Here is a 15,699-nt window from a genome sequence, read left to right as displayed (position 1 = left end):
TTCAGCGATATCCAAAAACTTTCTTGCTGCATCAGCAACTATCTCTACTCTCTCGAATTTCCTGTCTGCCTCAGCGGCACAGTGAATCACCATGGCCAGAAATGCTAAGAACATCATCTTATCCTTACAAAACCAATATTCATCATGCTTCCCACCTGATTTGTTCTCCTTTACTTCTTGAATCTTTCCGTTCCTGGCTGCTTCCTCATGGCTCAGCCTTCTCTTGGACCTGATCCTCATGACTTCCATCTCTTTCTTTCTCTTTGGACCATCTGCTTTCCAGTCTCATGCCTCCCCCGCACTGATTATACTTGGGTTCTTTTTCACAGTTTCTTCTGCTGAACTTCTCAGCTCCACATTTACTGCATAATGTTATGAGACTTACCGGCAGCTGCGACATTTCCGACAGCACCTGAAGGCACCATCGGGCCTGTGTCCTGCCTTACTTCCTGTAGGGGAAGCTCAGTCAGCTGTCACCAACTGAGAGGCGAGAAGAGGGACAGAAACACACAACAAGAGCTAAAATGTCTAGTTTTTCCAACAAGTTCAGCGCTTACACGATGACCGAGCTCAACGAAGTCCTGGAGGACGACGAGAAACTCACACAAATGATACAAGAGATGGACGAGGTATGTCAAAGCCTTTTGTAGTGCAACGTTAGCTGACTGCTTTTTCTCGGTCACTGTTTTTTCCCCCCCCTCACTCCTTTGTTGTGTTTTCCAGCATAGGCTCCGTACAGTGACGGAAATGGTTGCTTTCGGATCACGTTTAGGTTTTTGATAATAAATACGTGTTGTCATTGAAACTTGAAACAGTTCGAAACCCAGAATCGGGTGACGGATTGGTAACCTTGGGACGGAGCCGGGGCGAGCATTGTCTCAAGTTTGAACACGCGAAGATTCTCAGTTTGCGACATTGTTGCTTCACTAGACGCCTCCTGAAACAGCACGAGCTCGTTTAGTCAGTTAAATACTTGAACCAGGATACATTTTAACGGCCACACTGATGCTGAGTCATGTCAGAAAACACGGTAATTCAAGCAGTGGCCTAGCTTCACACTCTTATCAGGGCTCTGGTCGTCACGCCAAACTCCACTCACAATTCTGCCAATTTATGACTGACCGAGGAAACGATACTAAACACCATGATCGACACCAGGCTTTATCCATCAGCTCACTACAGCCATACGTAGTTCTCACAACAGCATAACTAAGGACTTCTGTGCTGTTTTGTGGAATAAAGATGTAATTGGAATTGACCAACTATAATTTCTGAAAATGTGTTAAATTACACTACATGAGACTATGTGTATGAGCCAGTAGGTAAGCCAACATTAATGGACACTTCTGAGTTTCTTCACAGGCCTTTGGCTCATCCGGACTTCGTGGCCTTGCTCCAGTTGCACAAGGAGTCAGCAATTTCTAATTACTGTGTACCTGCTTCGCACTGTATCATAAGCAGCTGATAAGCCTCAGTTTTTCCATTCAGGGAGAGATTACCATAGTCCCTAGAAAGGTTTATACCGCAGACAGAAATTTGGCATGTAACGGGGAAGTGCTAAGATTAGAAGTATTTTTATACCGATTATTCCCCATGCTGCTGCTCCTTCCAAAATAGTCAAGTTCAGTGTGGGCTTAAATTTAACACCCTAGTGTCCTCCTGCTGAATCAGCCCCATTTGATCCTCGGTGTTGGAAGTATTTTCCCACCGTGCTCACTTCCTTATTCTGCTGTCATGTGAAAACTCCTCAGGATACACTTCACACCTCCCTTTCTTACCCAGCACCACACTGTGGGCTCCGATCAGTAATTACAAACCTTTAACACACATTGTCAGGACACAGGAATTTTTCTTGTCTGTTGTCATGGCGCTGTGGCTTTGACTTTGGCAGTGTAAGCTAATTTTACGTAAGAGTGAGGACAGATTGCCTAAAATGTGACAAATGGCCTCTCTTCTCAGACATGAGAAGCTACTGTATGTCAGTTTCAGTGCAGCAGATCTATTTCAGTTTGCAAAAGCAGGAAGAGTACAGTAAGGTATTGTAGTGATTTGTATGAATGTTGTGCTGTGAGCAAGCCTTTTGTGTTGTCAGTTCTTGTTTTTGATCCACACCCTGCCCGATTGTCTCCATGGTTACGTTTTCCACTTCCCATAGGTTACAGAGAGGGAGGGACTTGTTTACTGCAATGACGCTGCAGTTGTTGACTGAAGTTAGTCATAAGATAATAGGAAGGACATGGGAGAATCTGTCTGAAAACAAAGGCAGTGGGTGTCAGAAGGCTTCAGGTGAAGCACTGAGTGTTCAGCTGCACTGTATGAACACAAATCCTTTCCTCACATGTGGACACGTGCTCTGCTGTCGGCAATAATCCTGTCGTTGTACAAAATGCACCCTGACTTTGTTTAAATTTGGTGCATCTTGTTTTTTCTCATGAATTGACCTTAAATGTACCACTTTGTGTTCTGCTTTACACTGAGTGAGACTTGTAGGTAGCAGACTGTCTGTGGTTTGTGGTCTGACGACAGGCCTCGCTGTAATAATCCAAAACGGTATTTAAATTGTGGATTTTATCTTTTCATTTTTGATCAATTACCTCTCTGGTTTCCACTGATATGAATTGATTCTTTGGTGACCCAGTTTTAGAAGGTACCCACATGATGTTTCGGCTCATTTAAGTGCTGAACGCTCAGAAGCAAGTTCAAATAAAGCTTTGCAGTGCCACTTCGCCTTTGCACTCTTATCTTTCTGAGGCCTTAACTACCTCAGGAATGGGTTTTGCAGAGCTGGCACGCTGCACTTCAAGTTCACTTGTAATCATTTATAACTAGTGACTGGCACGTATATATCAAATGTCACCAACTGTTGCTCACCACACAGTTTTATCGGTGTTGCTCAAGGGCTGATTAATGGCTAGATTCAAACATTTGCATGCCTTTATGATGATTGAAATATTAACCTTCTTGAATATTATCTATTAACATTTCTAGTTCAGAGTCCTCAAGCCATTGTGGTGTTTTCAAACCTGCATAATTCAGTTTCACACTTTTGTAACAACTCTCAGTTCCTGTGAGACGTTTGTGTGTGTGGTTGTGATTGTGGTGCACCAAAGAAAGGAAGAAGGAAATGCAGCTGCCATTTCAGAATTATTGAAGCAAATGTGCGACCAGTTTTAGAGGTTTTATCTTTTTGTAGCGACCTCTATCTTATTGTGTGTTATTAAACTAGCTCTCAAATTCAGGTCCGTGGTCCATCCAGAGAAACTCAACCAGCGTTCACCCAGCGTTCACCCAGCGTTCACCCAGCGTTCACCCAGCGTTCACCCAGCGTTCACCCAGAAAACAATTGTGTGTTGGGTTTGACAGAACAAGCCTGCAGTTGCGGATGCTATTTAAAGGTCTGCATCTTCAGCGGGCCATGATGGATGAACGAAGCCTGGTCACCTCAGGATATGATGGTGTGAAGAGCAGTGGTGATAGATGTATTTAGTGTTGTTTTCAATGTTCAACCCAACCACCAAACAAGGCCTGCCTCAGTCACTCCAAGAAATGACTCCATAATCACCTACGCTAAAGTGTATATTTAGAGTTTCCTTACATGGTTTCATCTGTTCCCTGCTATATGTTGGTTTGACGTGTGAAATGAGTCATTTTGGAAGGAACAGGAGAGCTTCTTTATCTGATCATGCACTGTTCAGACACTTCAAACCTGCATTAAGTGATATTTGTGAGGTTTTGTTACAGCAACTTTACACGGCCTTTTACCTCTTTTTAAAACATTTTTTTCGATTATAGTTGGTTCTCCAGATGACACATAGACTGTACAGTTGAGTCTCCATTGTCTCATAACTTCCCCATGTAAAATCATAGATAGGTCAAGCTCACATAATCTGATTGTACCCTACCTGCCGCTGTGAAATGACAGACTGTTGAAGTAAACAAGTTGCTGGTGTACGTTGTAACAGTTGTAATAACGTTTAATTTCACGTCAGATTTGCAGCTACAATATCTCCTGCTCGCTAAAAAGAACTACAGAAGCCGCCGTCACTAAATAAACACCTGTACATGTGAATGCACCAGTACAGGTGTTACTTCTTCATGTAGGTGACAGTGAGCCCGTACGCACAATAGCAGGGCTCAAGTGCTGGCACACCTGAATGGAGCCATGATTCATGTAATTAGATACACCTGTTGTTTCCTGTTGCAACAAAACGACTGTTGTAACACAGCAGCCATTACAACTTGATAAGCCAGTAGTGTCTCAGGTGCTGCGTTTATTATATATATATATATATATATATATATATATATATATATATATATATATATATATATATATATATATATATATATATATATATATATATATATATATATATAATTTATATTTCAGTTATTTAGCCAGTTAGGTAAAAGGCCAGGCTGGTGGTGTAGCTCTGGGACGGCCATGTGGGTCGAGGCTGAATTATCACCACCATTCATTCATGGTTCCCAGAACCAGCTGATGACTCTGGTGATTCAGGCTTTTCCTTTAGTGATAGCACCATGTTGAAATATCTCAGTAACTATCTCATGGATCACTATGAAGTTCGGTACACGTATCAATGACCCCCTCGAGATTCATTGACTTTTCATCTGGTGCTGCCATCTGCTCAAAATGATGAATTAGATTTCTGACCAAATGCCTTCTGAACTAATGACATCCCATCAGCCTCAGCTGTACTTTGTGTTTTGTGATAATTAGCAAGTGTTATATATTAAAATAAGATGATAAACATGAGCATGTTAGCATTTAACTCAAAGCTACTTTACTTACAAGTATGACCTCTCAGCTGCTAGTTTGGCATCGACTGTGTCTGATGGTTTCCATGGTTTCAATATTATTTTATGTTTCAGTGTCATAAGGCATATCACTCTATTGAAACTAGATGATAAACAGTAGTGAGAAAAAGTAGTCTTTTCTTGTTTTAAGGAAAAGGTGCTGATCTTTCTAAATATATGAAGAAGACTGTGGGAGTTTAAGATTCATAGTTAGTATACGACACTACAACATGCTCCTCAAAAAACTATTTCTCTCACGTGGTGAGATTTGTTAGAGTCCAGTTTGTCTCTGTCATGACGTCTGCGTTGAAGAAGTGCCAAGATAATTCCATCAAGACTTAATTGACTTTGTGTGTTTTGTTGTAGATGCAGGAGGTCCAGCAGAGCAAGGAGACCACGCTGGTAAACAACCGAACCCTGGCGGAGCAAAATCTGGCTCTGCAGCCCAGACTGGAGCACAAGAAGGAACAGCTCACCAAGCGTTACAACTGTCTTCAGGAGAGCTTTGAAGCCTATCAGCTTCGCAAGTCCACCCTAGGTACAGCCGGTATACTGCTGCTAATGCAAGAAAGACAAACATCTTTGATTGATTAGTTTATCTCAGTGTCTTTAATTTTGAAATATCCCATCAAAATGTCCCAGAGCACCAGGTGATGTCTTCACATTGCTTGTTTTGTCTGACCAAGAGTTCAAAACCTCAAGAAAGTCAATTTCCTACAATGTCAGAAAAGGAAAAGAGCAAATCTGTGCATCTGAGAAGCATCACGTTTAACAATCAAAATAGTTGCTGATTAATTATCTGCTATTTGACTGATTGACCAATCATTTCAGCTCTACATCAAATGACCACTGTAATAAAACTGATGATGTCAAGATGCGGGTGATTGCAGTCATCTGCTTTTCATACTGTTGGTTATCATCAGGGAAGCTGAGATATTATGTAATGTTCTTTTCTCCACATTGTTTGTTCTTATTCTGCACACATGCTCAACAGACCTGTTTCACCAAAGCCCACAGTTGCCGTTGGAGGCAGTAACAGTCCTGTTGTCATGTTGCTGCAGGAGTCGCTGCAGCTGATCCACAGTTTGGATCTGAATTAGATCTTATGAAGGCTCACGGAGCTGATATCCCTTACTGACAGACAGAGTGACAATACTTGTGAACTTGTTGATGCAGTGGTTTCCAACCATTCACTACTCTACTACGCTGATAAAAGTTTGACTAGACTCTGAAAGCTTTGTGCTACCTCGTATACAACACACATACAGGTCATCAAAGTCTTTGTAACATGTCAAATGTTTCTGTTTTTATTGCTTCATGGGCTGAATTTAAATATTTAAACAGAATTACTGCTCTTGTTAAAGCAAAATGTGCTTTAAATCAGGGCCATGTAGCTGAAAATGTACCATGATAAAATGTTTCATTATTTTTAATAACCACAACCATTAATAATTTAACCACTTAATTCATCAAGGCACACAGGTAATAATATTCATCCACGCTGTTTCTGCTGTGACGTTACGTCGATGGTGCAACCAAACAACACACCTGCTGAATGACTGGCTGTTTGATTGGCTCCGTTAACAAGGGATATGATTGGCTGTTTGATTGGCTCCGTTAACGAGGGATATGATTGGCTGTTTGATTGGCTCCGTTAACAAGGGATATGATTGGCTGTTTGATTGGCTCCGTTAACGAGGGATATGATTGGCTGTTTGATTGGCTCCGTTAACAAGGGATATGATTGGCTGTTTATGAGATAACTGAACTCTGTGTATTCATTATGTGCTTTCATGGCGGTTTGCATTTAAAGCATTTAAGTGAAACTATGGAACAGTTTTCTTATTGATGAAGTGTCTATTGCCTGCCTACTTTAAATGACATATTAGTTGTAATGTGTGGACACATATTGTGATTGTTTCTAGATCTAGTTAGATGGAAGTGGTTTTCATTAAAGGCAGCACTCTAACAGTCCACGTCCTTGTGTCATACAGGAGTCAATACACAGATCCAGCAGCACCATGGATTTGTTTGTTGTCAGCAAGAGATGGCTTTTGTCAAATGTAGGTTAGCCAGTGTACCCCCACCCTCCCACCGTCCTAGTTATGGATTTGCTGTTGAGCAGCTGTGGAAGGACAGCGATGCCCAGAGCTGAGAGGCACACAGCCATTTGACCCAGATGAAAGATTCAACTTACAGTACCTTGCTGTGTGTTCGTTTGCATACAGTTACACTACCAGCACCCTCCCTGCTGCGTCCTTTCTCCAGGAAATGGGTGGCCTCTGCTTTCCCCTCACTGTCCATGTGGCTCTGGAGGCCAAAATGGCAACTACACTGCCTCTGAGGACAACAACCCACAGTGGGCCATTGTGCTGCCGAGCAGGCTGGTGTAAAACAGAGACAGTGGGTGGGAGGGAGTGGTGGATGATGGGTCCAGCAGGCGGGGAAGTCGGGAGGGTGGGACAGGGAGAAAGGCAGCCCCTCAGATTCACAGCAGAGGTCGATGTGGACTCATTTACTAAATGGCTGTCTCATGATCTCCAGGCCCAGACTGTGTGTTGTGCACTCAGCAGGCTGTCCGCCGAGCCAGTGAATCACAGCTTTGTGTTGAGAAGTGCTGCTGATATGCCTGAGAGTCTGCCTTGTTATGGGAGAGAGAGCTAGACAGAAAGAAATGAGAGTTCACCCTGGAAAAAGGCTTTGTGTCAAGAATGAAGCCTCTGTCTTTGAAGGCTTTTCTTTTCAATTGAAACTCTGTCAGTAAAATTTGGCACCTCGACGTGAGGTTTTGGGATCTAGTGCCAACAATTCAGAGATAAAATGACCAAATTTCCAGTAAATTGGCCAATTTGACAGTTTGGCCTCGCCTCTCTTTACTTTCAGAATAAAATCACTTTCTTGGCTTTCGGTTTTTTCTTAGCCAACAAGTACTCGAATTTTACAAGCAGCTCCAGTTTCTCAAACATTGGATTTGCTGCTTGTCTTTGTAATATGTTACTTTATGAAATATCTTTTGATCTTGAAGAAAATTAGAATTAAGTAAAAGGAATTTAGAGACATCACATTGGCTTTGAGAAGCTGTGATGGATGTTTTTCACTACTCTTTGACATTTCATAGCCTGAACGATTAATCAATAATGAAAAGAATCATTAGTTACATCCCTGTTCTTATTTATTTCATATGAATGCTTTAGCTCTCATTGTTGCTTTGTTGTGCTTTTAGTAAAAGGTCTTGTTCTCATGCAGTCTGACATGTTAAACATTACTGAGCCAGTGTGACAACTCCTTAACAAACGGTTACAACATTCTGGCATGCAGACGGTGATTCCAGCATTATGTGATTTCAGCATTCGAGCACTGACAAGTCAAACTGCTGAAGGTTTAGTGATATTTCATTCTCAGCCGAGGTAATAGTTTCCACTGAACAAAGCCTCTCCTGGTGTGTAGTCGTGGAGGCTGTTGACACGGTGTGTCAAACAGGCAGATGGATGGTTTATTGCTAACCTGCCTGAAAACGCCTCCTTCCTGTCACTGGTCTTATGATAAAGAAGAACTGATCATTTCATCAGAGCCTTATTATTGGAACTGCATGTTCTCTTTGTCCCCAATGAATGATTTCATTGCTTCAAGAATACTCCACTGATTTAGCATTACACTGCTATTGTCACAATGGATCACTAAAAAAGAAATCAAAGCAGTAAACTAGAAATATTGTATTTTCTTTTTCCTTGTCAATAGATGGTGCCTACATTACCTATAAAGAACTAACGTTAGACTCCACTGCACAGATTCAGGTGTGTTATGCTAGTAGCGGCTAATGTAGCCTGGAGCTGTTAGCTTCAAGCAGAGATGAGGACTGATAACCTTAATTCTTTCTAACTCCACACCCTCAGATTTATTTCTTTTTCCAATTTGTAGTCTTGAGCCCTAACTGACATTGCAAAGGAGACCAGATTTTGCAACACCTGTAAAAAGAGCAGGAGGTAGCTTGTCCTGAGCCTGTTCTCGTTCTTCTCTTTCTCTGGCCTTTCAAACCTTTCAACCCTTACTTAGAAATTCATAAGTGACAGTATGCAGCAGAGATGACCAACAGTGACACCCGAGAACTGAACTTTGTCCATATTTCAAGTAAAAGAGTGAAAAGACGGATTCACAATAGTTCAAGTGTGTCTTAAAACAACAGTCAGGAGCCCAAATGAAGACGGAAACTTGTTTCTTGCTGTAATCATTCCTCCTGTTCATACTGACCATTAGAAGATCCCTTCATAATGACCTTACAATGGAAGTGATGCAAAAATGTATTTAAGTTTATCTGAAGCTAAATAGTCGTACAAATGAGTCAAATCAAGTAGATATCTTCCAACGCTACAGTCTTTTTAGTGCCAAAGTCCTTCTTTTTGTTACTATACTTCCACCTGCAGCTCAACAGGGAAACACTGTCCGAGGAAACACAAAGATGCTAAAACGACTGTAAATGTGTCAGATATCCACTTGATATGACTAACTCAGACTGATGAACTTTGGCTTCCATCACTTAGATTGAAAGTGTATTTTAATAGTGAGTATGAACAGGAGGAATGATTACAGCGAGGAAAACCTCTTTCACTGTTCACATGGACACCTGACTGTTGTTTACACACTTGGAAAAATTGTGAACCTATCGATGGAAGAGTTTATAGGATTTCAAATATGAAGTCATTTCTAATCTCCCCTGATATGATGGAGGTTATTATTATTTTATACTGGCTCTTATAAATCATTGCAGTAAGGTACGAGAGAACCTTAGAAGCTTTCAGTGGAGTCATGGCGTTGCATCATATCCACATCAAGTTCTGAGGGCTTTTCCTCTGAGAATAACATGTAGGGGCTGAATTACAGTTTTGGTTTGAACATGGTGAAGAAGGAAGCCTAGAACAGCATATCAGGTTAGACCAGGTGTCCCTTATAAGTTAAGAGCCACTATATTGTCTAGGCTTGTTGGAATGTAGGTGACTAATGATGTGTTGCTGATTATATTTCCTGGGTGTGTGTGTGTGTGTGTGTGTGTGTGTGTGTGTGTGTGCGTGCGTGCATGCGTGCGTGTGTGTGTGTGCGTGTGTGTGTGCGTGTGTGTGCGTGCAATCCCAGCTCCAGTCGGTGTTGACTTTCAGTCCTTCTTGGGAACACAAACAAAACAAGCTCCCTCCTTAGAGACACCAAGTCAGTTTCAGTTGACACAACGGGGCTTTGCGAGTTCACAGCAAACACAGAGAGGCGCTCTGGCTGTTGGGACGTGCCAGTCACAGGACCATGACTGGCACATTTCACATATCCTGCCTCAGCTTTGCATGACAGGCTCATTAAATCCTGTTGCTATCAATACATTCAGTTCAGCGTCAGAGCTGAGGGAATACTCTGGCTGTTTGATTCATTTAAGGAATGGGTCTGTGTTGCTTCAAGCGGTGTGTAGACAGTACACAAGAACCTTGTGACTGTTGGAGAGATTGTGTAAAGGAGGTAATGAATTGTAGTATCGTGTCATTTTAGGTGTTCAGGTTCACAGACAAAAGGGTCCTTGTCATAAAAACAGTGTGTTAAAGCTTTATCACAATGAAATCTTTTTAATAAAAAAAGCACATGTAACATCACAGTGTGTCTGAGCAGATTTTCACATGTAAGTTATTACATTGGATTCCATCAGACAGTGTAGCATTCAGTGAGCATCAAGGATAATGTTTAGTGTGTGACTTTGCATGCTAACGCTACACTTATTTACATGTATGGTGGATGGGATGGACTAGCTTTGCATCATGGACACCACATACTGCATACCCAGTTCTTCTGGATCTGCCTTCACTCAGTTCAGGCCCAGCAGTATAATAACATTAGTTTTGTTCTCATGTCTTGTTATTTTATAGACCACAAGTCCGGAAACACCTCCCTGGACATTTTGCTGGCCCTGCTGCAGGCAGAGGGAGCCAAAATAGAAGAGGAGACAGAGGTAAGCATTATACTGCTCTCTCCATGGATGACTTCATGTACTCCCTCAGTGGCACCAGTCAGTGATTCATATACCTGTCCTCCCTGTTGATGATGTCCTCTGCTACAGAGGCTCCATTGTTTCAATCTGTTGGATAGCGTGGGGGCAGCAGGAACTCTGATCACTGTAACAGCTACCTGTCCTCTGTGTTTTTCAGCAATCAATCAAACCACTAAGTTGCTCGCTCAGACATGACTTTGGGTAATGCTGCATTCACACTTGTTGCTAGGACACTACCTGCGTTTTAGTCTCTGGTTTCAACTTCCTGAATTCTGGTGTCACCAACAAAGACACTGATGCCAGAGACCTCATTTATCAAGCTTCAGTCGCCTCGTTTCTACAGGCAGAATTGGGTTTTATCAATTACACATGTACATTTTGAGCTGCTCTTTACCCCCTCTAGTGGTACTCAGGTGTCATCGCAAGTAAACCAACCCTACAATCAACCATGTAAGCATAACTGAAAGATTGTAAACTACCACTCCTGAAGAGGTGCATTTCTGTTTTTACTTTGAAAACCATGTAATAATTTCTTTCAGAGTGAAATGATGCCTTCAATGCTTCTAGTTCATCTTGTTTCTCTGCATCACCGAGCACCTGTAGCTCTATATGAGATATATGTTATGGATCAATCTTTAATAACAGACTTGTGTTTCACTACCATTTATTTTAATGGACAACAATAGAATAGTCATTCAGTCGTAATTACTATTTTATAACAACACATGAAGTGTGGGACCAGTTGTAGAACACTGTAAAATACAACAACACCACAGAGACTGATGTCCATGAATCCTTGGCCCAGTGCATGCTGGAAAGCTAGCAGGAAATACCAATATTTGGCATTCTGTATGTAAATGAGCCTGCACATGCACAAGCAGATGGATGTAGAATAGGTGGTATTTGTCACTGTGCTTTGCATGAAGTTGTGTTTAAAAAGTACTGACTTTATTTTTCACATGGACAGTTCTTATATAACATTTAGATTTAGTTCTACATGTTCTTTGGTAAACAAGGCTTCAGATCATGAATTTGACCACACGAGAGGACTGGGCTGTAAAGTGTTATTAAAATATAACTTCAGATAAACATCACAGTTGTGTAGTGCTTAAATGATTAGAGATATTCATTTGATCCCGTTATGACAGGTATTTATTATTATGTTTCTCATAATTAGATGTTAAGCAGTTTATCTGAGTGACTGATGTTGTTTCTTTGTTATTTCCATCCTCATGACTCATGTTGGGTTTCAACTTGGTGTTGAATAAGATTCAGAAGATGTCTTTACTTGTCTCAACAGAATATGGCTGATTCCTTCCTGGATGGAGACATGACCCTGGATTCCTTCATTGATGCCTACCAGAGCAAGAGGAAGCTGGCTCATTTGAGACGGGTGAAGATCGAGAAGCTGCAGGAAATGGTGCTGAGGGGCCAGCGGCTCCCCCAGGCGTCGGTCCCTACCTCCCGATCTCAGGATGTGTCGGCAGCGGCGAGATGCTCCTCCTCCCTCCTCTGCGAGGACAGCAGCGGCTCGTCCCCTGTCCCTCAGCCCAGGAGAAAACCTCCACCCCCTCCATCCCAGCCTGCCCCGGTTCTAAATCCAGCTCCAAGTGCTAACCCCCAGTCTCCCGTCTTCTACTCAGCAACGCCATATCCCCCGATTCCTCCCAGAACGGGCCAACAATTCCCCAACGTCCCCTCTGGCTACCCCAACCCCTTCTTATCTCAATACCCGCCTGCTCTGCCACAGAGGCCCCCACCTCGCATGGCCCCGCAGCCTGGCTTCATCATGCAGTAAATAAAAGCAGTTGCCACTCAGAGGACACAGTGTGTGTCATGGACTTTTCACCACTTGACCTCCTCTGAGAACTCTTTTCTATGTCGTCTGCCTTCTTGGAATATGACCAATCACAACAGGAGAAGGCAGAGCTGCACTGGCTGGACTGGTCACGTTCAGCTGAAACAGATCTCCAATAATCTCTGTGGATCCGTGCTCACCTCTCACTCCCATCAACGCAACCGACAAAAAAGACGCGACGAGATCGGCCTCGACTCCCGCTCCAGAGGGAGGGCCCGCCGTAGGCTGTAGTGAAACAAGCGTCAGTCTGCGGGTCACTGAGCTACTGGGACTTTTCATTTATCAGCACTTTCTGTCTCCAGGCGGTGCCCTCAGCTCTGCATGCCCATTAGTTTTCAGTCTCTCACCTCCCTGCAGACATGTTCCTTAAGGTGCTGCTTTTACGGAACACTAGAGCAAAAAGGGTTCAATTAGTCATCTTATTTTCCACCTGCAGCATACTAATATTAATGGTAATGTATATGCAAGCAAAGAGAGACCCGTATTACTGTGCAGTTTTATTGAAAATATCAGAATAGAATACATTCAGGCGAAACTGCATCTATGCTGTCTTTTTTTTTTTTTTTTTTTTTAAATGAAAATTCGCAAGGTACATAGAAATATTTGACATCTTTTTATGGTAAAGTACTAATGGAGTTATGTTAATAATATCCAGAATAGACTGATTAACATGCATAAAGGGGGGCTTTGGTTGGTGTCTGAAGAGGGTCCAGACCTGCCTAGTTCTTGATCCATCTCAGGGCAGAAGTCAAAAGGGAGTTGAAAGAGAGGATCAGTAGCTGAACTATTGTAATAAATGACTGGGCCTGTAGAGCCTTGCCTGAAATGAAGGATTTATGTATAGCCATACAGTACACTACTTCTGTGTGTTGTTTTTCTGTGGGTTCCTGTTGTGATGCTACACTCCTTTATGATGTCCATTGTCTTTAACAGCCTCAGTTGGGACTGGAAATGATGCCAAGAGTTCTTTGGATCTCATGTATATGGTTCTGTTCAGTTTTCTGTCACACTGAGCACCAAAGACTTCCCACATCACTCTGTGTTTTTTTAATGTAAGTGAAACTTTTAATGAGAGAATCTACCATTGTTCCCAACATATCTGTGTGTAGTGTTGAGCTAAAACACCCTTTTGTAAACATGCAAGCCAGATTTCTTCAAGAGGAACTTAACTTGCAAAGTCAACCTGGCTTTGGGAGGAGTTTTTTTCTGGTGTGATTGAAAATTCACTTTTTCCTCCCGACTGCTGTCGCTGTGCACTGTTGAACAGCCACGAGTGCCTACACTTGAAGTGACGTTGATCACGTCCTGCTGACTACTGTGTTTCTCTGTACTCAGCTTTTGGACTTGGCCTAACAGCTGTAGAGGTTAGAATCTCTCCCTCAACCCTTCAAAGGTAAACTGGTGTAGCATTTGGTCTTCTCCTCCTGCTAAAGGTTTGATGTTCTGACTGTCAGGTCTGTCAGCCTTCGCTTCCTCGCTGGTAGCAGAAGGCCAGAGAGACAAGAGACGCCCTCAGGCTGTGTGCCTACTGGTGCTTATGCTTCTCTTCCATTCTTCCTACATTGTTTTGAGGTATGCCAAGGGTGATTTCAAAGATTTTTGCATGTGTTGTTGTTTCTGTTTTTTAAATTGGTGAAATAATAGGGCTCTGAAATATTAATATCTTATCTTTGGTGATCATACTTACCTTCAAGGCAGAGAGGTGGACCCCAGGATGGATCAGGCAGCAGGCAAAACTGCAGAAATATCAGAAGCTAAAGCATCAAGGTCTCAGTGAACCAGCATTTCTAACAACTAACAATGGATAATTCTTTGTGCATGGCCTTTGCTCTTTGTGTTCAGTCTGAAGATTCCTCTTTAATACTTTTTTTTTTTAGCTGATGAGCTGCTTTTTCTGTTTGAACTGATCCTCTGTATCCATGGTTTTATATGTGGTTGGTGATATTTTCAGTGTAATGTTGTAGGTATTTACTTATAATGAATGTTTAAGTGGAATTTAATGCTATTTTCAAGTTCAATAAATCTCAAATTTTTGTATCTATTTTTATTCAGTTTCTTTGTTATCACACATTTAACACTTCCACCCTCATGTCTCCAGAGACGCTGGCGTTTTTCTACTGAATAGTATGTTTCTGAAAATGAAACAAGACAGCCATCTAGTGTCCTGGCTTCATAACATTTTTTCAATAACTGGTGAAAAACCTGAAAATCCAGTTTGAGAGTGTCTTGTGTTGTGAAAAGATGTCGGCCAATCTCTCACAATGTAGGAAATGAGTTGTTGAATTAAATATATCTTAATAAATACATCTCCTCTATTAGTATCTAATATTAACATTTCCAAATCACAGACATGCTAGACGTTATAAATTATAACCTTTAGATGGAAAGTACTTGAGTGTCTATGTGTTAGTTTCTCTCCAGTGTGACTGCAAAGCAATAACATCTCAAACTCTTCAAGTTATAATTTAGATATTAATGGTAATGCAGGCGTTATGTCAGTTGCAGTCAAGTTGACTACTGGGATGTGATTTATTTTAAAGCAGATACATTTCGGTTGCTAAACAATGAGTGGAACAGTATACGGCTTTGAATGCACCCCATTAGTCCTTTATGTTGCATTCACGTCCTATCGAAAGGACGTAAAATTTTGTCCATTAACCCATTATGTGACTTGTGATGTCACCAGTAAATCCACTGAATTATAAATAGATTCATATTAAACGGCTGCATTTATTTTCCATCCAATTATCATCATGACTTTCTGGGCAAGGATGAAGACAGGTCAAAGGGCGCGACACCAACACTGGACCCTGTTTTAGAGTGGGCGTGCCTTGTGGTGTGTGTGTGTGTGTGTGTGTGTGTGTGTGTGTGTGTGTGTGTGTGTGTGTGTGTGGTGTATGTGGTGTGTGTGTGTGTGTGTGTGTGTGTGCTGGGCGTCTGCAAGCTTTGGGTAGATCCATTTGCAAAATATTGTTTCGATGCTTTCAGCTATGAATATTAAGTA

General features: G+C 41.9%; 1 protein-coding gene across 1 annotated transcript; it reads left to right on the top strand.

Moving 5' to 3' along the window:
- Positions 1–405: 405 nt before the first annotated feature.
- On the top strand, positions 406–14,736 carry vps37ba (VPS37B subunit of ESCRT-I a). Its single transcript, XM_067601927.1, has 4 exons — positions 406–629; positions 5,185–5,356; positions 10,716–10,798; positions 12,138–14,736. Exons 1-4 carry the CDS (start codon positions 525–527, stop codon positions 12,633–12,635), a joined length of 858 nt encoding a protein of 285 aa, XP_067458028.1. The 5' UTR covers positions 406–524; the 3' UTR covers positions 12,636–14,736.
- Positions 14,737–15,699: the final 963 nt, after the last annotated feature.

The sequence above is a fragment of the Thunnus thynnus genome, chromosome 2 (assembly GCF_963924715.1).
Source record: "Thunnus thynnus chromosome 2, fThuThy2.1, whole genome shotgun sequence".
NCBI classification, from domain to species: domain Eukaryota; kingdom Metazoa; phylum Chordata; class Actinopteri; order Scombriformes; family Scombridae; genus Thunnus; species Thunnus thynnus.
The sequence above is the reverse complement of the archived record's forward strand: the minus strand, read 5'-3'. Positions and strand labels throughout refer to the sequence as shown.